The 24,507-nt window shown below is 51.0% G+C and overlaps 1 protein-coding gene across 1 annotated transcript in view; it reads right to left on the minus strand.

The window, feature by feature from the left end:
• HYDIN (HYDIN axonemal central pair apparatus protein) overlaps positions 1–24,229 on the minus strand; it is a 152,444-nt gene extending 128,215 nt beyond the window's left edge. The window contains exons 1-3 of the mRNA XM_069739547.1: positions 24,104–24,229; positions 15,561–15,680; positions 7,571–7,705 (exon numbers count right to left, since the gene is read on the minus strand). Of these exons, the coding sequence (XP_069595648.1) occupies positions 7,571–7,705; positions 15,561–15,680; positions 24,104–24,229 (381 nt within the window). The remainder of the gene's footprint in view (positions 1–7,570; positions 7,706–15,560; positions 15,681–24,103) is intronic.
• Positions 24,230–24,507: the final 278 nt, after the last annotated feature.

The following is a 24,507-nucleotide window of genomic DNA, read 5'->3' on the forward strand; positions in this document are numbered from 1 at the left end:
ATATAGGAAAAAAAAGCAAAACAGCAAAATTGTTTCTTTTCTACTATTTCACTGGGAATTATTTTTCCATTTTTTCAGATTTTATGATAAAATGACTAAAAATGATAAATGTCTGCATTGGGAAGACGACACTCAGCAGACATTTTACCTCACAGCACAGGTAGAACATGTGGCATCAGTTGTGTTCTCACATTTCAGGGCAGATTACAGGTATAAAGACCCATAACGGCGACATTTACCTCAGAAACCACTAACATCAGCACCGTTCACCACAAGCAGAGAAGCTCCGGTGTCACCATTCACCGCAATGCCTGCTGGGAGTCGTAGTTTAATAATCCCTCCTGCGCATTAGATAACAGCAGACGTGAACTATAGTTCCCAGAAACCCATGCGCCACAAATGGATTCTGGGAAGTGTAGTGCAGAGAATGCAGTAACAAACGGTAGATGGGGACAGTTACACTACAAATCCCAGAAATCATTGCGGGATCAGTTCAAGGCGTGAAAGAGGTGGTTCATGAGGAGGAGAGGTCTCTTACATGAGAGGAGGGTGGAGCGCATAATATGAGTGACTGCTGGGGCTTGTAGTTCCCATTCTCCTCAGATTATAGAGATGATGTTAGTCAGCTTTCAGCTTCATGAATGTATAAATGTCACCATTATTATTATTATTATTAAGCACATTCGCTGTAGAAAGCACCATCACATTTCTCTGACGTTATTATTTCTCATCTCATATTTCCTTAGCTTTTGATACCTCTGATGTCACGATGGAGAGGGTGTGGCTAAGTGGAGAGGGCGTGGTTATGCGAAGTGGGTGTGGCTATGTGGAGTGGGCGTGACTATGCGGAGTGAGCGTGGCTATGTCAAGCGGGCGTGGCTATGTGAAGTGGGTGTGGCTATGCGGAGTGGGCGTGGCTATGTGGAGTGAGTGTGGCTATGCAGAGAGGGAAGGGCTATGTGAAGTGGGTGTGGCTATGCAGAGTAGGCAGGGCTATGTGGAGTGAGTGTGACTATGTGGAGTGAGCGTGGCTATGTCAAGCGGGCGTGGCTATGTGAAGTGGGTGTGGCTATGCGGAGTGGGCGTGGCTATGCAGAGTGAGTGTGGCTATGCAGAGAGGGAAGGGCTATGTGAAGTGGGTGTGGCTATGCAGAGTAGGCAGGGCTATGTGGAGTGAGTGTGACTATGTCGAGAGGGAAGGGCTATGTGCAGAGGGTGTGGCTATGTGAAGTGGGTGTGGCTATGCAGAGTGGGCAGGGCTATGTGGAGTGAATGCAGTGGACTATGTATAGATTTATTGTGTTACTGGCAATAATGTAACAAATGTCTCGAAAAGCTGCAGGTCGCACCCAGGTGTTAAAGGGAACCTGTCACCCCGTTTTTTCAGTAGGAGATAAAAATACCGTTAAATAGGGCCTGAGTTCGAATCTCGGCTTTAGGAAAATGGCCGCCGCGATGTCCATCTGCGCACGCGCGGCATCCCGCAGCCATTTTCCTGAAGCCCCGGGAAGCAGGAGACTCCATCTGCACACGCGCGGCCTCAGGAAGATGGCCGCGCCCACCGAGCGGCGAGCGCGCTCTTTTTCTACAGCTGCGCAGTGCATTCGGCACTTGCGCATGCGAGAAGCACTCCGCCACCAACGGGAACATAAGCAAGATGTGGGGGAGAAACAGCGCTGCGCCCATCTGACCTGACCAGCCTGATTGACAGGCGAAAAAGGCCACTTTTGTAAGGTATTTCGGCAGCATAGGTGGGGAATCAGGGGACAAAAAATACACTATTGTAAAGCACAGCTCAGGCCCTATTTAACGGTATTTTTATCTCCTACTGAAAAAACGGGGTGACAGGTTCCCTTTAATATGTATTTTTCTGAGACAAGTAGACTTCTGTCTCCAATCTCACCAGGGGGTCCTGCTGGAAGCCAAGAAGAAAGGTAACATTTGGCACCTCCTAGCTCTTGGAAGATCGATGTCAATTACAGCCTGATAGTATCTCTGTGAGAACTTTAACCCAAAGGATCTCAAGAGAAAATAATATATTCATTAGTAGCGCGGCCGTGGTCCAATCAAAAACAAGCAATTATGATATTAACCTGAGGGGTGGGTCTAGAAACCTGACCTCCAGACCAAAGCTATAAATTAGGGCTGTATACAGAGAAAAGTGTTCACACGTGAGGGCAGCCTGAGAAGCTGATGTGTTCCACCAACTCCATTCACCCCCCCCCATCAGGGAGCAGAAAGCAACTGAAAGTTAGATGATTTCTGTAAGATTTCTCCTGTTATTTTATACTGTTTTGCATAAGTTGTGTGTCTTTGTATTATCATATTTTTATACCTTTTTCTTTACTTGTAAGAGCTGAACTTTTGTATTAAAGTATAAAACTTTAACAAGTTGAACCTTGAATGCTCTAAAGAATCCATAGCCTAAGGTGTGTGAGCCTTATGATTGGCAGACAGTAGTATTAATATTTCCTGGACTCATCGCCTGTGTATTCGGTGAGTGGTGGCAGCGCGTATGAGTGGGTGTGTGGCCTGGGTCGGTGTGTGATTTATGCTCCCATCACAGCATAGGACAGAGGTTGAATGCTGGACTGAGAGTTGGGAGATAGATTAACCCTTGCAGGCACAACCCCAAGTCACATGTGAGAGCGGGCACGTGACGAATCAGTGACACTGTGAACCAATCAAAAGTTGGGAGACAGTGGGTATCGCCTGGTACAGGGCCAGTGGAACTACAAATCTCAGATTGGGAACTTGTGCACTGAGGACATTGTATTTTTTCCATCTACATGGATTTGTTGTACAACCATGGCCGTAAGGAATAAAAATATAGTTGCATCGTTAACCTGCCTAGGTGATCATTATACCCCACAACCTCAGATCCTCACAGTCTCATGTGTAGCCGAAGTTACCTATCCTGCAATATGGCATTAGATTACAGCCTCTGATGTGGTGACATCACTCCCGGACACAGATTACAGCCTCTGATGTGGTGACATCACTCCCGGACACAGATTACAGCCTCCGATGTGGTGACATCACTCCCGGACACAGATTACGGCCTCCGATGTGGTGACATCACTCCCAGGCACAGATTACAGCCTCTGATGTGGTGACATCACTCCCGGACACAGATTACGGCCTCTGATGTGGTGACATCACTCCCGGACACAGATTACGGCCTCCGATGTGGTGACATCACTCCCGGACACAGATTACAGCCTCCGATGTGGTGACATCACTCCCGGACACAGATTACAGCCTCTGATGTGGTGACATCACTCCCGGACACAGATTAGAGCCTCTGATGTGGTGACATCACTCCCGGACACAGATTACAGCCTCTGATGTGGTGACATCACTCCCAGACACAGATTACGGCCTCCGATGTGGTGACATCACTCCCGGACACAGATTACGGCCTCCGATGTGGTGACATCACTCCCGGACACAGATTACGGCCTCCGATGTGGTGACATCACTCCCGGACACAGATTACGGCCTCCGATGTGGTGACATCACTCCCGGACACAGATTACGGCCTCCGATGTGGTGACATCACTCCCAGACACAGATTACAGCCTCTGATGTGGTGACATCACTCCCGCACATTGAATATATACTCTAATCTGAGGTCTACATCCCATTAATGCTATGCTCTCCTATGTGATGACAGCAGCAGCAGCAGCTCAGGCTCAGAGTGCGGTCTCCGGACGAGGTCATCATGCCACAGCACTGTGTACGATCTGCAATGACATCACTACTCCAGTATAAAGCTGATGTTCTCAGTGTGGTGAAACCGTGTTTTCAGCACCATCTATTCCAGCAGGCTCTGCTCTCCGGAGTGATGGGCGCCACAAGGGAGAAGCTGTTCGTTGTGTCAGGTGATGCAACACAATACGGCGAGCTTTCTAAGACACCAGAGCAGCGCGCCGCTCATCTCCCCCGGGTGCTATCATGGCTACTTGATATCTGACTAAACACAACTTCAAAACAAAGTTTATTGGATAGAAATCCCCTGGAACAGTGGCACTGCCATGTAAATGGGGTGAACGGATCCCACTGGGGTTACTGGTGTAAGCAGCTCTATATCCCTGGGAATATACAATGTCTCCTCTGACACCGCTCTGCTAAACCCGGAGGCTCCGACACCCGCACAATGCGGCAGATGGCAGCTCTGCAGGACCACCACTGGGATCTGTAATGTCACTGGCCACCGCTTCTCGGAGCAGGGATGGAGGCTGCCATTTTGCTGGAGAATTCAGGTTTTGCACACTCCAGTCTCTGTCCTTTTCTGCCATTTGTGGATCAAATGCTGAAAACTCAAATTCTTGAGAAAATTTCATTACTGTACTTCCCATTTGGGGACACAGGAGCGTGGGTAAGTGCCCGTCACTAGTGGGCTTTGGCCTCTCCTCAGACAGCTGGGCTGGTGCCAGGAGAAGGACAGTGACCCGAACCAGTGAGAATCCAAGAAGATATACCAACCAGGGACCATCATGACCTGAACCTGGGGAAGGAAAACACACAGGCCAACAGCAGCCTGAACGGACCCATGGACCAGGAGAGGATGGGCGCTGCGTCCCCAATGTATTCTGCCAGAAAGGGATTTTAGGCCAAGCAGAAATATCCGGTTTTCTCGTTAATATCATTGAAGGGACACGAGACTGTGGGACGTCCTAAAGCAGTTCCAACGGGTGGGACAAGCTGACCATGCAGGCCACCTAGCAGCCAGCGACCCGACGTACCTTGCATCCCAAAATGCATCCCAACATGGCAGCGGCAGAAGTGGAGCTTGTAAAATTTTACAAAGGGGTGAACAAAAGCCCAGGAGGTAGCCACAGAGATCTGATCGTCAGAGGCGTGAGGACTGACCTCCTAGAAGGACCCATCGCCCTTGTGGAAGGAGCAGTGATCAGAAAGGGAGGCTCCTGGATAGTTAGTCTTCCACCACAGCTGATCTGATGGTCGTTCTTACGTGGCTGATCAGGGATAATGAAAAGTGAGAACAGGAATAGTGGAAGGCTCCCGTAACCGGAAAATAGGACTTATTAGATCTCTCGAGACCCAGACGATGGAAAGAATGCTCCCGGGATGGACTGGAGCTGGGCAAAGGTAGGGTGGCAAAGACCGTCATCAGGACATGGTGGTCGTGTGCCCAATATCATCCTTTCATCCAAAGCTGAGCAAGAAAGGGAGCACTGAAAGAACAGGCAGTGAGCTCAGGTACTAAGCATCTCTGGAGGCCATAACCTCTATACGCAATCGTCCACAGAAGGAACCTGGGATAGATGAGGTGAAGAGGCTCAAAAGGAGACTCCCGGACTACAGAAAGGACAAGGTTAAGGTTTCTCCTGAAGCCTGGAAGGAAGGGCGAAATGTTGCTGAAAAAGTACCAAGCCTAGGGAGACTAGTCTGGAGCCATCAGGATAGGTGGAGTGCCCTCCACCTTGACAATACGGCAAAGGAAGAGGAGGGAGAGACACAGCAGAGAGAACTCTGTCCCTTGACTGATCAGAGAGTCTACCATGAAACCCCTTGTGTCTCGTGAACTGGTGCCATAGGATGGGTTCCTGTAATTGAGACAGCGATATGAAGAAGAGGTCCATATCCTCGTGGAGCCCCAGTGAAGGCTTAGCATTCTGCGTAATTCAGGCAGGAGAGCCCACTCTCCCAGATCCAGATGTTCTTGGGTGGGAAAAGTCGGAGCCCAGTTTTGCACACCGGGAATGTGGACCCAGGAGCTCTGCCCATAGAAGAATCCTGGTGGTTCCCTTCATGGCTGAAGGGCTCCCGGCACTCTCATGATGGCTCGGGTGGCCACAGCGCTTGAGTTGTTGGTCTGCACTTGAAGCAGATGATCCCTGAGGAGGGAGGACCAGTTGGAGGGAACCAGTAAGATGAATCTTAGTTCCACAATGGCAGGATTCCTTCACAGACCAAGAGTGGTGTGATGGTTGAAGACAATTTCACAGCCCTACAGACTGACGTTAAGTCATGCCATTAAAGAGGAAGGAAGGGCCTGCCGGAGAGCAGAGCAGGGGCTGTCAGCCACCAGGGAGGTAGAAACAGAGAAAAGGGGGTTCACTGAGAAGATACGGACCATATGACAACCAATTTTTCAGCAACAGGATAGAGGGCTTCCAATCACCTTGAGAAAGGCATGAGCCTATCTTGTTATTCCCATTCTTTGGCAAGAAAATCATTAAAGTCTTCATGGTTGCGAAATGAGACATGTTGTCAGCGGAAGGAAACTGCTTCCCAACTGGGAGTAGCAGAGTCGTCCTTGACCTGGAGGTTGTCCCACAGTGCTAATGTGTCTACCGGGGACTGGGCAGGAGAAGAAGCATCATGTGTGGTGGCTCCGCTTCAGGAGCGTTCGAGGAGGAACTATGGGACGTAACCCCATGTCTCCTACCAGAGCGTCTGCAAGGGCCGTGTTCTCAAGCTCTAGGTCAGAAGAAGCCAGGAGAAATGATTGAAGCAAGCAAATGCTTGTGGGCGAGCTGGGCCGTCTCTAAACAATGGACCAAAGATTAGGATAAGCTGGCCGAGTTACTTATGGCCTGGTTCAAAGACTGGACCAATTCAGAAAAGTCAAGTCTAGTGGGGAATCTTGGGGAGGTGAAGTGTTAAGTCACGGGGCGCAGAGAAAGCCTGGCTGACCACATGGCAGACAATCGTCACAGTACGAAAAAACTAACTAAAGGAGTGTGACAGGAAGAACTATCTAAGGAAGATGGGGAACCTTCCCAAGGAGAGGACGTTGTGAGGGAAGAAAATGGAAATAGGCCCAAAAGGGAGCCAACCAGTACTAAGAAAGGTGAAGGAGCCACTAAACCACGACACTATGCCCTCAAAGCGCGGGACATCCGTCTGACGCTTCCTGAAGCTCCTGCCATGACAGGAGAAGAGGCGAGCAACAGTGTTTGCAGCAGTGCAGACAGTTCAGGAAAGAAAAACACAGGAAAATAAGCCCCTTCCTAAGAAAAGAGTGCGAAAAGCCTTTAAGGGCATCGAAGTCCGGCTGCTCTCCGACCCTGGGTGGTTCAGGGGTGCTACCTGGTCATCCTGCAGGCGGAACAAAGTTAGTCTAGCCACAAGAAGAGTTATTGATGAGCGAGGCTACTTGGAAGCGCATCCCCCATGAAAACAGCGCAAAAAAGGCGGCAGAGGCTCGGAGAAGAGCCACAAAGAGGCAGCAAGGAAATACAGTCAATGGGCTATGAGCAGAGAACCTGAGATGGGAATAAGGGAAGCCCAGGGCAATAAGGAGGAACCAGAGGACGGGCCCTAACCAGTACCCACGGGATTATACTCAACCGACCATTGTCTGCAGACACCACAAAGTCACCCCTTCGGAAGCCTAGCACTGATGGTGGGACACTAGCACTCCACTGTGGGCCCCAATGCCAGAAAATAAATATTCTCTTATGTCAGCAGTTAACAACGTTTCCAGCATTGGTGCATTCACATGTAATTTATACCAATTGGGAGGGCTCCAGAGAAGAACTGAAAGCTGTAGATTCTGGTGGAATCGGCCGCTCATGCTGATCGTGCCCCAGATTACCTTATTCTCCTCAGGGGTGAAGAGGACACGGAACGTGGATGGCATGCCCGGAGCCACTTTGTGACACACGTCATTAGGGCTGACAACCTGGAAGTACGGCGAACTCTCTTGAGTGACTTTTACCAGACGTGGAACCTGAAAGAGTTAAAAAGAAGCAACTGTAAGGCTGTGTGCACACAATGCAGATTTCCTGCAGAATTTTCTGCATAAAATCTGCACTAAATCTGCATCTCCTGGCAGAATCCGCAGGTGCGTTTTTTATGCGTTTTTTGTGTGTTTTTTATGCGTTTTTTGTGCAGATTTTACCAATGGATTTCTATTATGGAGGGGTGCAGAAACGCTGCAGAACTGCACAAAAGAAGTGACATGCACTTCTTTTTTTTTTTTTTTTAACTCAAATTTTTATTGAGAATAACAAGGCAATTAACATATTTCATTTACATTTTCAATACAGAGTATTTCCCCCCCTCCCCCTTCAAACAACCCCCTTCGGTCCCAAAGCCCCCCACCCCCACCCCACAAAGCAGCTCATCTTGTTAATTACTACCATCATTAAAACAATAGAGTATCTAATCCCTCAACCATTCGTATAAGCCACACTTCACATTACTATCCCATAGCAATCCATGGAGACCACATTTTATTGAACGTTTCAGTTTTCCCTTTCTTCTTATAAATCCCTTTTTCTAGTGTCAGGCCCTGCTTCACATACTGGAGGAATTCTCCTCTTGACGGCGGCTCTTCCCTAATCCAGTTTCTAGCTATTACCTTCCTAGCCATGTATAACAATCTGGCTATAGCTATCTTTAGGTGTTTATCCACTCCAATCTCATCCACACATCCCAACAAACAGACAACTGGATCCCTTGGCACCGTGCATCCATACGCACCTTCCATACGACTCAAAACTACCACCCAAAAGGCAACCAACCTCGGACATGTCCACATCATATGGAAAATGTCTGCATCCGTAGACCTACACCTCGGACATTCAGAGTCATTGCACAATCCTGCCTTATATAGCACCATCGGAGACCTATAAACTCTGTGTATCACATAGAGCTGTGACAGTCTATACGGTTCACTCAGCGACAGTCTTGGGATCCATTCCAACACCGACTCCCAAGTCTCGTTATCTATTGGGCCCAAATCCCTTTCCCATTTAGCTCTTGCCATTATTGGAAACCCCAATAGAAAAGTGTGCAACAGATCCCTGTACAGAGTGGATATGACTCCTCCAGTCGTCCCGTCATTACACACATACTCCAGTACTATATCCCTTTGAATCCTAATACCTCCGTTCCTACCCTGAGCTCCAAAGGCATGCCTCATCCGCAAATATTGATACTCCCCTGCAGACCCAAGGCCAAATTCCGCCTGCAATTGGGAAAATGATTTCAGTTCACCTTGTTCAATTATTTGATACACAAACTGAATCCCTTTGCCCAACCATTCTATCAATACCCCTAATGCCTCAAATTCTTTCAGATTGTTATTATGCCATAGCGGCGAGTATCTAGTCAAGTACGTGATCCCACGTATGTGCCTCAATCTACTCCACAGCTTGCGTATCAACAGCAAAGTCGGATATAGCTTCCCCAAACTCTCCAAGGATCCATCCTCCAAACATTGCACCACTGGCCTTCTTTTTGTCACCACCTCCATCAACCGCTGTACTGCCCCAGATGACCCTTCATGCGCCCAGCCCCTTAAATGCTGACTCTGGGCTGCAAGAAAGTACAACTCAGGGTTAGGCAATGCCAGACCCCCATCATCCTTGGGTCGCTGAAGTGTCTCCAGTTTGATACGCGGATGCTGCCTCCCCCAAATCAGAATCCTAAACAGAGAGTTGATCTGTCTAAATTTCCCACGTGGTATCCAGACCGGCACATTGTGGAGAATATACAATATTTTCGGCATCAGAATCATTTTGATAAGATTCACCCTGCCTACCACAGACAAATGTAGCTTAAGCCATGCATCCGCCTTTGCCTTGAGGGCACCCAAGATTGGAGTCAGATTCTCATGTATATAGTCAGTGACCGGCATAGATACCCATATTCCCAGGTACTTAAATTTACTCGTCACCCCCAGTCGCCCATCCTCCAATGGTTCCCCATCCACATCGTCCACCTTAAACAAGATAGACTTACTCCAGTTTATCCTAAGTCCCGACACTGATCCGAATCGTTCAATAATCCCAATGGCTCCCTCCAAGGATGCAACCGGGTCAGCCAGAAACAACAAAATATCATCCGCATACAACGCCACCCTTTCTTCAATCATCCCATATTTAAACCCCGTCCTCTCATCAGACCGTCAAAGCGTAGCGGCCAGTGGTTCCACCGCCAGAGCAAACAAAAGGGGGGAAAGCGGACACCCCTGTCTCGTCCCTCTAGCCAATTGTATGGTCCGTGACAACTCCCCGTTTACCCTAACCCTGGCCATCGGCATCGAGTACATTAATTGAATCCAGGATATGAACTGTGGTCCAAACCCCATACTCCGGAGCACCTGCCAGAGATACCCCCACTCCACACTATCGAACGCCTTGTGAGCGTCTAAAGATGCAATAACTCTCTGGCCACAGTTATCGGCTTTGAGTTGCAAGTTCATATACAGCCTTCGTAGATTAATCGCAGTTGACCTATCAGGCATAAAGCCAGACTGGTCTGAGTGTACCAGGCCAGAAATAACACTTGTCAACCTCATCGCCAACACCTTAGCCAGGAGTTTAACGTCGATAGTAAGCAAAGAAATTGGCCGATATGAGTCCGGCTGTGTCAGGTCTTTCCCCTCCTTTGGAATCACCACTATTGTGGCCTCCCGCATAAATGCCGGTAGCCTTCCACCATTCGTAGCCTCTTCCAAGACCGCCTTCAATTTAGGGATCAACACTTCCCCCAAGCTTTTATAAATTTCAGCAGGAAATCCGTCTACGCCAGGCGCCTTCCCATTAGCCATCGACTGCAATGCCCGTCCCAGTTCCTCCTCCGTAATGGGAGCCTCCAAATCCTCCCTAGCTGTGTCATTCAGCCTCGGGAGCTCCAACTCCTCAAGGAACGCCACCGTGTCCTCCATTGACCCATCTACCCGAGAGGAGTATAAGTCTGCGTAAAAATCTGCAAAAGTCTCCAAAATCTCTGAAGTCTCCGAAACAGCAACACCGCTCTCAGTCACCAGAGAGTGAACAAATGAAGTATTTCTCTGGGCAGATGCCACCAGCGACAGCAAATGACCCACTGATTCACCCTCCTGATAATAGGCCAAATTCATGAATTCCCTCTTCCTTTCAGCCTTACTCAGCAAGACCGCCTCTAGCTGGCTTTGAGCTGCCTTTAGCCTCCTCCCAGCCTCCAAAGTACCCATTATTACCATCTCATCTTCAGCCACCCTCAGCCCATCTATCGCCAGCCTCTCTGCCTCTCTCGATTTCCGCTTACACCTGCTAATATCCCTAAACAACAGCCCTCTCAAGTACGCTTTCATGGCTTCCCACACAGTAAGCACATCTACGCTACCCTCATTTATCTCAAAAAATTCCACCAATTCCTTCTTAATCTTCTCCAAGTCTATACTGTGTAGCCAATTAGGGTGAATTTTCCACTCCCTTCTGCTCCCGTTCCGTGTCCCCACTGGTCTAAATTCCACTTCAACTGGACTATGGTCTGAGAGAGCCCTAGGTAAATATCTCACGTCCCTTACCATCGTATCTAGTAATCGGTTACCCAGTGCCAGATCAATCCTAGACAGCGTACCACGAGCTGGTGAGTAGCATGAATACGTCCTTTCCCCGATATGCCTAACTCTCCATAAATCAACCATGCCCACTTCCCTGACATAAGTCCCAAACGTAGTGGTATGTCCCGCCGTCCTATTCTGGGGTTTTTTGTTCTTGTCCCAAAAGTCATCACATATATTATTAAGGTCGCCGATAATTAGTAATGGTAACGGTCCCCAGCGCTCTACCCTCTCCAGCACCTCTCTTATCTTCTTGCTTGAGTATGGGGGCGGAATATACATTGCCGCTATACACATCAATACTCCATTTATTTTACACTTCACCACCACATACTGACCATCCAAATCTTCTTTTACCGCTACCTCCTCATATTGCACCCCAACAGGAATCAACAGAGACACACCCCTAGAATATGTCGAGAAAGTAGAATGATACGCCCTCTGTATCCAGCGCCCATTCAGTACGTTCACCCTCTCCCGCACTAAATGTGTCTCCAGCAGGCATATCATTGAGACCTTCTGTTCTCGGACATACTGCAGACTTGCCGCTCGCCGTGTTTTATCCGCCAGACCTCTCACATTCCAACTCAATATTTTAATACATTCTCCCCCCCTGTGGCTCATCATTTCTCATAATATCCAATTTCCCAAGTATGAGCTGCCCCAACCCTCCCACCCCCCCTGCCCCCTCCCAACTTGCCCCCCTAACCCCCCCAATATAACGCATTCTTCCTCTCATCAAGAGTGGGGCTCCACTGCCCACTGCGAACACTCTCCCTCACTTAACCCTCTCCATTCGCGTCCCGCTGCCACACTAAACATAATTTCCCCTAACTTTAACTTTATTATAACTTATCATAGCACTTCTATGACATATAAGAAAAATAGCAAACCAATTTACAATATCCGTCATAGCCCTCCTCTCCCACATTTGGTAGACAGTACTGTCCCCTCCGGCCAGTCCTCAACATGGCCTAGCAGAACCCTCAGCAGTTGCTCAACTTTTTTAACCGACGCTAACGAGCGCAGAACTCTCCGCCAACGACAGAGAAACCAATTTCCAGCCAAATCTCGCCGGCATGTCAGTCGCCCACTCCTTTCAACTTTTTCTCATTGGTGTCAAGCCACTGGGTAGCGTCCTCCGGTGTCAGGAAGAAATGTGACTTATTAAAAGCCACCAGTCTCAGCTTGGTGGGAAACATCACTGAATACTGCACTCCCAGCTCCCTCAGTCGCCGCTTGACTCCAGTAAACTTCATCCGCTGCTTCTGAACCGCAGCGGAATAATCCGAATAAATGGCGATTTTCTGACCTCCAGCCGTCAGATCCTCCATCTCTCTAGCCTTTCTGAGGATAATGTCTCTGTCCCTGTAGTTCAGTATTTTAGCAAGCATGGTACGGGGATTCGCTCCTGGGGCAGGGGGCTGCGGCGGGACCCTATGAGCACGTTCAACAGCAAAGACTTTTGTCAACACTGTGCTCCCAATCTTCTCCAGCAGCCAGTTCTCCACAAACTCAGTGGGATTTCTCCCCTCAGTCTTTTCAGGCAGCCCCACTATACGTATATTATTTCTTCTGGATCTATTTTCCAGATCCTCATTTTTAGCAGCGAGCTCAGCTATTGCTTGGGCAAACTTCTTTTCAGCTTTTTGTAGCTTAACTATGTGATCTTCTGCCGTGCTCACCCTCTCCTCCACCACTCCTATACGTTTGTCCATTTTCTGCAGAGCCGCATTAATCTGTGCCGTGTCCCCTTTAACTTCCTGCATCTGCTGGGCCAGGGAATTCAGGGATTGCTGGCACGAGGAGATCAGGGTAATTACATCCCTAAGAGTCGGCTCCTCTCCCTGTGATATGCCTCCAGGTCCCCCAATAGCCCCAGCCATGCTGCCTCTCTCCTTCCCCCTCTGTACCTCATGCTGCTCGGCTGTGCTTGCTTCCTCCTCCTCCTGGTCAGCTCCAGATCCTGGTTCTGCCTCCTCAGCAGCCTCCACTCTGACATACTGCTGCAGCTTTGCGGCCACCTCCATGCGTCGCTGACATGCGGCGTTCTCCTTCTCGTCGTCCTCCCTAGCATCGGAGCCATCTTGGCCGGCTCCTGCATCGCTGGTGCCAGCGTCTTTCTGCCGCCTCCTGGTCATCGCTGCCGACTCCGGACCTGCTGCTCCGCACCGCTGCACTCTCTGGACCTTCAGCCAGCCGGATTTAGGTGAGTTTACCCGAAAATCGGGGTTAAAGCAGGATTTTTGTCCTTCTGGCAGCAGGAGCACTCTTCCCTGCTTCCACTCACATGGCCAGCTAGGACACGCCCCCGACATGCACTTCTTTGAAATCTGCAGCGTTTCTGCGCAGATTTTTCTGCACCATGTGCACAGCTTTTTTTTTCACATTGATTTACATTGTACTGTGAATCACAGTGCAGTTCTGTAGCGTTTCTGCTGCAGAAAAATCTGCTGCAGATCTGCACTAAATCTGCATCGTGTGCACATACCCTAAGTCAAACTTGGCACTGAATAGCATGATCACCCCTGGACCGTGATGGACGATCACCCCTGGACCATGATGGACGATCACCCCTGGACCATGATGGACGATCACCCCTGGATAGTGATGGACGATCACCCCTGGACCATGATGGACGATCACCCCTGGACCGTGATGGACGATCACCCCTGGACCATGATGGACGATCACCCCTGGATAGTGATGTACGATCACCCCTGGACCGTAATGGACGATCACCCCTGGACCGTGATGTACGATCACCCCTGGACCACAATGGACGATCACCCCTGGACCGTGATGGACGATCACCCCTGGACCGTGATGGACGATCACCCCTGGACCGTGATGGACGATCACCCCTGGACCGTGATGGACGATCACCCCTGGACCATGATGGACGATCACCCCTGGATAGTGATGGACGATCACCCCTGGACCGTAATGGACGATCACCCCTGGACCGTGATGGACGATCACCCCTGGACCATAATGGACGATCACCCCTGGACCATGATGGACGATCACCCCTGGACCATGATGGACGATCACCCCTGGACCGTGATGGACGATCACCCCTGGACCGTGATGTACGATCACCCCTGGACCATAATGGACGATCACCCCTGGACCATGATGGACGATCACCCCTGGACCATGATGGACGATCACCCCTGGATAGTGATGGACGATCACCCCTGGACCGTAATGGACGATCACCCCTGGACCGTGATGGACGATCACCCCTGGACCATAATGGACGATCACCCCTGGACCATGATGAACGATCACCCCTGGACCATGATGGACGATCACCCCTGGACCGTGATGTACGATCACCCCTGGACCATAATGGACGATCACCCCTGGACCGTGATGGACGATCACCCCTGGACCGTGATGGACGATCACCCCTGGACCGTGATGGATGATCACCCCTGGACCTTGATGGACGATCACCCCTGGACCATGATGGACGATCACCCCTGGATAGTGATGGACGATCACCCCTGGACCGTGATGGACGATCACCCCTGGACCGTGATGGACGATCACCCCTGGACCGTGATGGACGATCACCCCTGGACCGTGATGGACGATCACCCCTGGACCATGATGGACGATCACCCCTGGACCATGATGGACGATCACCCCTGGATAGTGATGGACGATCACCCCTGGACCGTAATGGACGATCACCCCTGGACCGTGATGGACGATCACCCCTGGACCGTGATGGACGATCACCCCTGGACCGTGATGGACGATCACCCCTGGACCGTGATGGACGATCACCCCTGGACCATGATGGACGATCACCCCTGGACCATGATGGACGATCACCCCTGGACCATGATGGACGATCACCCCTGGATAGTGATGGACGATCACCCCTGGACCGTGATGGACAATCACCCCTGGACCGTGATGGACGATCACCCCTGGACCGTGATGGACGATCACCCCTGGACCGTGATGGACGATCACCCCTGGACAGTGATGGATTATCACCCCTGGACCATGATGGACGATCACCCCTGGACCGTGATGGACAATCACCCCTGGACCACGATGGACGATCACCCCTGGACCACGATGGACGATCACCCCTGGACCACGATGGACGATCACCCCTGGACCACGATGGACGATCACCCCTGGACCACGATGGACAACCACACGTGACAGATGAAGGTGTAGGCCTTATGATGTGCGGTCACCACACATACACCGGGCAGGGCCTCACCTTGTCATTGTTCCTCAGCACTAGGGGCACCTCATACGTCTCACAGGGAATGTAGTTCTGAAAGATAATTTCTGAAGGGAAAGGCCGGAAAAGGGCTTGTTCTAGATCCACGGAGGAGAACTACAAGAAACAGCAAGAACAAGTCAGAACAAAGGGAAGAAACATTAATGACCACGGATAAAACCACAAGAAAAAAACAAAGAGAGGGAAAGTCCAAAGTAAAAAGTGAATAGTAGCAATTTAATTAAACACATAATTTATAATAAAAGTACATAGACAGAAGAACAATAGGAATTACTAGATGCTCAGTGTGGAACAAAGGTGCAGAAAGGACCCGAACCCGTAAGGTGGGGGATGGGGGCACATGGAAGTCGCGGCATTACCAGTAACGTGCCAGAGACACACACCATTTCTATCAACTCTTCCTACACCCTCACGGGATCGCAAAGTTTAGAGCCTCCCTAGACAGACGAATGTCACACCGTCCCAGCTGAGTAATAATAACTAAGACGCTCATACCGAGAGTCACAGGAAGGAAACATGGTAAAAGTAGGTAGTATGCATGGCCGCTGCCATCAGCACTGGGTCTTAGGGCAGTTTCACCCGTCAGTGGCTCCGGTACGTGAGGTGACAGTTTCCTCACGTACCGGAGCCACTGACACACGTAGACACAATAAAATCTGTGCAGATGTCATTGATTTTTTGCAGACCGTATCTCCGTGTGCCAAACAGGGAGACATGTCAGTGTTCGTGGAAGCGCACGGATTACACGGACCCATTAAAGTCAATGGGTCCGTGTAAAACACGTACCACACACGGACGTTGTCCGTGTGCCGTGCAGGAGACAGCGCTACAGTAAGCGCTGTCCCCCCCACTGGTGCTGAAGCCGCCATTCATATCTTCTCTGCAGCAGCGTTTGCTGTAGAGAAGGTATGAATATTCCTTTTTTTTTTGTTTCTTGTGTTTAAAATAAAAGTCCATGTCCCCACCCCCCTCCCACCCCCTGTGCGCCCGCCCGCTGTTATTAAAATTCTCACCCGGCTCCCTCGCTGGCGCTGCTTCCTGTTCTGGCCGCAGCTTCTACTGTATGAGCGGTCACGTGGGGCCGCCGATTACAGTCATGAATATGCGGCTCCACCTCCCATAGGGGGGATTCATTACTGTAAATGTGCCACACTGATGTGCCACAGAAACGCATGGGCACATGGACACGGATAATTCCAGTACAGATTTTTCAGGTACCGGAATTATCTGGACGTGTGAGACTGGCCTTACCCGCAGTCTCCATGCCGGGGTCCGTGCCCGCATCCCCTCCGAGGAACTGGCACATTACTGGTAATGCCACTACTTCCATGTGCCCCCATCCCCCACCTTAAACCACTGGGTAAATCTGACAGGGAGAAGGACTTGGGGATCCTAGTTAATGATAAACTTACCTGGAGCAGCCAGTGCCAGGCAGCAGCTGCCAAGGCAAACAGGATCATGGGGTGCATTAAAAGAGGTCTGGATACACATGATGAGAGCATTATACTGCCTCTGTACAAATCCCTAGTTAGACCGCACATGGAGTACTGTGTCCAGTTTTGGGCACCGGTGCTCAGGAAGGATATAATGGAACTAGAGAGAGTACAAAGGAGGGCAACAAAATTAATAAAGGGGATGGGAGAACTACAATACCCAGATAGATTAGCGAAATTAGGATTATTTAGTCTAGAAAAAAGACGACTGAGGGGCGATCTAATAACCATGTATAAGTATATAAGGGGACAATACAAATATCTCGCTGAGGATCTGTTTATACCAAGGAAGGTGACGGGCACAAGGGGGCATTCTTTGCGTCTGGAGGAGAGAAGGTTTTTCCACCAACATAGAAGAGGATTCTTTACTGTTAGGGCAGTGAGAATCTGGAATTGCTTGCCTGAGGAGGTGGTGATGGCGAACTCAGTCGAGGGGTTCAAGAGAGGCCTGGATGTCTTCCTGGACCAGAACAATATTGTATCATACAATTATTAGGTTCTGTAGAAGGACGTAGATCTGGGGATTTATTATGATGGAATATAGGCTGAACTGGATGGACAAATGTCTTTTTTCGGCCTTACTAACTATGTTACTATGTTACGGGTTCGGGTCCTTTCTGCACCTTTGTTCCACACTGCGCATCTAGTAATTCCTATTGTTCTTGTGTCTATGATCGTTTGTTATAAATTATGTGTTTAATTATAATGGTGCTTGTCACCTTCGCTCTTTTCTTGTGGTTTTATGAGTATATGAGAGTGTCCTACAATGCTCTGACCCTGTGGACCACTGGTATAGGGTCTCATGGCTGACGCTACGCTTTCTGTTCAATCGATTCTGTTTTCATTGATGACCGCGGATGCAGGAAGCACACACACCACACGGACACACACCACACTGACACACAAGGACACACACACCACACGGACACACACACCACACGGACACACACACCACAGGGACACACAAGGACACACACACCACACGGACACACACACCACACGGACACACAAGGACACACACACCACACGGACACACACACCACAGGGACACACAAGGACACACACACCACACGGACACACACACCACACGGACACACAAGGACACACACACCACACGGACACACACACCACACGGACACACACACCACACGGACACACACACCACAGGGACACACAAGGACACACACACCACACAGACACACACACCACAGGGACACACAAGGACACACACACCACACGGACACACACACCACAGGGACACACAAGGACACACACACCACACGGACACACACACCACACGGACACACAAGGACACACACACCACACACACACACACCACAGGGACACACAAGGACACACACACCACACGGACACACACACCACAGAGACACACAAGGACACACACACCACACGGACACACACACCACACGGACACACAAGGACACACACACCACACGGACACACACACCACACTGACACACACCACACGGAGACACAAGGACACACACACCACACGGACACACACACCACACTGACACACAAGGACACACACATCACACGGACACACACACCACACGGACACACAAGGACACACACACCACACGGACACACACACCACACGGACACACAAGGACACACACACCACACGGACACACACACCACAGGGACACACAAGGACACACACACCACACGGACACACACACCACACGGACACACACCACACGGAGACACAAGGACACACACACCACACGGACACACACACCACACAGACACACAAGTACACACACACCACACGGAGACACAAGGACACACACACCACACGGACACACACACCACACGGACACACAAGTACACATACACCACACGGACACACAAGGACACACACACCACACGGACACACACACCACACGGACACACAAGTACACATACACCACACTGACACACAAGGACACACACACCACACGGACACACACACCACACGGACACACAAGGACACACACACCACACGGACACACACACCACAGGGACACACAAGGACACACACACCACACGGACACACACACCACACGGACACACACCACACGGACACACACCACACGGACACACACCACACGGACACACACACCACACGGACACACACCACACGGAGACACAAGGACACACACACCACACGGACACACACACCACACAGACACACAAGTACACATACACCACACTGACACACAAGGACACACACACCACACGGACACACAAGTACACATACACCACACTGACACACAAGGACACACACACCACACGGACACACACACCACACGGACACACAAGTACACATACACCACACTGACACACACGGACACACACACCACACGGACACACACACCACACGGACACACACACCACACGGACACACACACCACACGGACACACAAGTACACATACACCACACTGACACACAAGGACACACACACCACACGGACACACACACCACACGGACACACACACCACACGGACACACACCACACGGAGACACAAGGACACACACACCACACGGACACACACCACACGGACACACACCACACGGACACACACCACACGGACACACACACCACACGGACACACACCACACGGAGACACAAGGACACACACACCACACGGACACACACACCACACAGACACACAAGTACACATACACCACACTGACACACAAGGACACACACACCACACGGACACACAAGTACACATACACCACACTGACACACAAGGACACACACACCACACGGACACACACACCACACGGACACACAAGTACACATACACCACACTGACACACACGGACACACACACCACACGGACACACACACCACACGGACACACACACCACACGGACACACACACCACACGGACACACAAGTACACATACACCACACTGACACACAAGGACACACACACCACACGGACACACACACCACACGGACACACACACCACACGGACACACACCACACGGAGACACAAGGACACACACACCACACGGACACACAAGTACACACACACCACACGGAGACACAAGGACACACACACCACACGGACACACAAGTACACATACACCACACGGACACACAAGGACACACACACCACACGGACACACACACCACAGGGACACACAAGGACACACACACACCACACGGACACACACACCACACGGACACACACACCACACGGACACACACCACACGGAGACACAAGGACACACACACCACACGGACACACACACCACACAGACACACAAGTACACACACACCACACGGAGACACAAGGACACACACACCACACGGACACACACACCACACGGACACACAAGTACACATACACCACACGGACACACAAGGACACACACACCACACGGACACACACACCACACGGACACACAAGTACACATACACAACACGGACACACACACCACACGGAGACACAAGGACACACACACCACACGGACACACACACCACACGGACACACAAGGACACACACACCACACGGACACACACACCACACGGACACACAAGTACACATACACCACACGGACACACAAGTACACACACACACCACACGGACACACAAGGACACACACACCACACGGACACACACACCACATGGACACACAAGTACACATACACCACACGGACACACAAGGACACACACACCACACGGACACACACACCACACGGACACACAAGTACACACACACCACACGGACACACAAGTACACATACACCACACTGACACACAAGGACACACACACCACACGGACACACACACCACATGGACACACAAGTACACATACACCACACGGACACACAAGGACACACACACCACACGGACACACACACCACACGGACACACAAGTACACACACACCACACGGACACACAAGTACACATACACCACACGGAGACACAAGGACACACACACCACACGGACACACACACCACACGGATACACACACCACATGGACACACAAGTACACATACACCACACGGACACACAAGTACACATACACCACACGGACACACAAGTACACACACACACCACACGGAGACACAAGGACACACACACCACACGGACACACACACCACACGGACACACAAGTACACATACACCACACTGACACACAAGGACACACACACCACACGGACACACACACCACACGGACACACAAGTACACATACACCACACTGACACACAAGGACACACACACCACACGGACACACACACCACACGGAGACACAAGGACACACACACCACACGGACACACACACCACACGGACACACAAGGACACACACACCACACGAACACACACACCACACGGACACACAAGTACACATACACCACACGGACACACAAGTAAACACACACACCACACGGAGACACAAGGACACACACACCACACGGACACACACACCACACGGACACACAAGGACACACACACCACACGGACACACAAGGACACACACACCACACGGACACACACACCACACGGACACACAAGGACACATACACCACACTGACACACAAGGACACACACACCACACGGAGACACAAGGACACACACACCACACGGACACACACACCACACGGACACACAAGGACACACACACCACACGGACACACACACCACACAGACACACAAGTACACATACACCACACTGACACACAAGGACACACACACACCACACGGACACACACACCACACGGACACACAAGTACACATACACCACACTGACACACAAGGACACACACACCACACGGACACACACACCACACGGACACACAAGTACACATACACCACACGGACACACACACCACACGGACACACACACCACAGGGACACACAAGGACACACACACCACACGGACACACACACCACACGGACACACACACCACACGGACACACACACCACATGGACACACACACCACACGGACACACACCACACGGAGACACAAGGACACACACACCACACGGACACACACACCACACGGACACACACACCACACAGACACACAAGTACACACACACCACACGGAGACACAAGGACACACACACCACACGGACACACACACCACACGGACACACAAGTACACATACACCACACGGACACACAAGGACACACACACCACACGGACACACACACCACACGGACACACAAGTACACACACACAACACGGACACACACACCACACAAAGACACAAGGACACACACACCACACGGACACACACACCACACGGACACACACACCACACAGACACACAAGTACACACACACCACACGGAGACACAAGGACACACACACCACACGGACACACACACCACACGGACACACAAGTACACATACACCACACGGACACACAAGGACACACACACCACACGGACACATACACCACACGGACACACAAGGACACACACACAACACGGACACACACACCACACAAAGACACAAGGACACACACACCACACGGACACACAAGGACACACACACCACACGGACACACACACCACACGGACACACAAGTACACATACACCACACGGACACACAAGTACACACACACACCACACGGACACACAAGGACACACACACCACACGGACACACACACCACATGGACACACAAGTACACATACACCAGACGGACACACAAGGACACACACACCACACGGACACACACACCACACGGACACACAAGTACACACACACCACACGGACACACAAGTACACATACACCACACTGACACACAAGGACACACACACCACACGGACACACACACCACACGGAGACACAAGGACACACACACCACACGGACACACACACCACACGGACACACACACCACATGGACACACAAGTACACATACACCACACGGACACACAAGTACACATACACCACACGGACACACAAGTACACACACACACCACACGGAGACACAAGGACACACACACCACACACCACACGGACACAAAAGGACACACACACCACACGGAGACACAAGGACACACACACCACACGGACACACACACCACACGGACACACAAGTACACATACACCACACTGACACACAAGGACACACACACCACACGGACACACAAGTACACATACACCACACTGACACACAAGGACACACACACCACACGGACACACACACCACACGGAGACACAAGGACACACACACCACACGGACACACACACCACACGGACACACAAGGACACACACACCACACGAACACACACACCACACGGACACACAAGTACACATACAGCACACGGACACACAAGTAAACACACACACCACACGGAGACACAAGGACACACACACCACACGGACACACACACCACACGGACACACAAGGACACACACACCACACGGACACACAAGGACACACACACCACACGGACACACACACCACACGGACACACAAGGACACAAACACCACACGGACACACACACCACACGGACACACAAGTACACATACACCACACGGACACACAAGTACACACACACACCACACGGACACACAAGGACACACACACCACACGGACACACACACCACATGGACACACAAGGACACACACACCACACGGACACACACACCACACGGACACACAAGTACACATACACCACACGGACACACAAGTACACACACACCACACGGACACACAAGGACACACACACCACACAGACACACACACCACATGGACACACAAGGACACACACACCACACGGACACGCACCACACGGACACACAAGGAGACAGACACCACATGGACACACAAGGACACACACACCACATGGACACAGACATGTACACACATGGACACAGACACCACATGGACACACAAAGACACAGACACACACCACGTGGACACAGACACACACAGCACGTGGATGTTATGGTGGTACATTATGTGAGAAGTTAGACACACGGAGCACATGACCTCACTGCCTTGGGCGCCACTGATCAGACTGCAGCTCGCACCTTCTGATGGGTGGTTTCACTCATGTCCAGCATCTGAATGATCCGCGGAGGACGCATGCCCCTGGTGTTGGCCAAACGCTGCTCTGTCGAGAAGGACATCTCTCGCAGAAAGGCTGACGGGGTCATCTATCAAATGGACAGAAAACAAGGAACCACATTACCAGATGGATGACACAGTCCTGTACACACCAGACCCTCAGTAACTCTGTCCACAGCCCACGTCTAGCAGTAATGTCACTAAGGTCACCAGAGCCCGATAGATCATCCCACATGTGGGGGCAATAAGGAAGCTCCCCATATCAGCAGCAGGACGGTGCGGCCCGTGCTCCCCATATCAGCAGCAGGATGGTGCGGCCCGTGCTCCCCATATCAGCAGCAGGACGGTGCGGCCCGTGTTCCCCATA

This window comes from Ranitomeya imitator, chromosome 9 (genome assembly GCF_032444005.1).
Source record: "Ranitomeya imitator isolate aRanImi1 chromosome 9, aRanImi1.pri, whole genome shotgun sequence".
Lineage (NCBI taxonomy): Eukaryota > Metazoa > Chordata > Amphibia > Anura > Dendrobatidae > Ranitomeya > Ranitomeya imitator.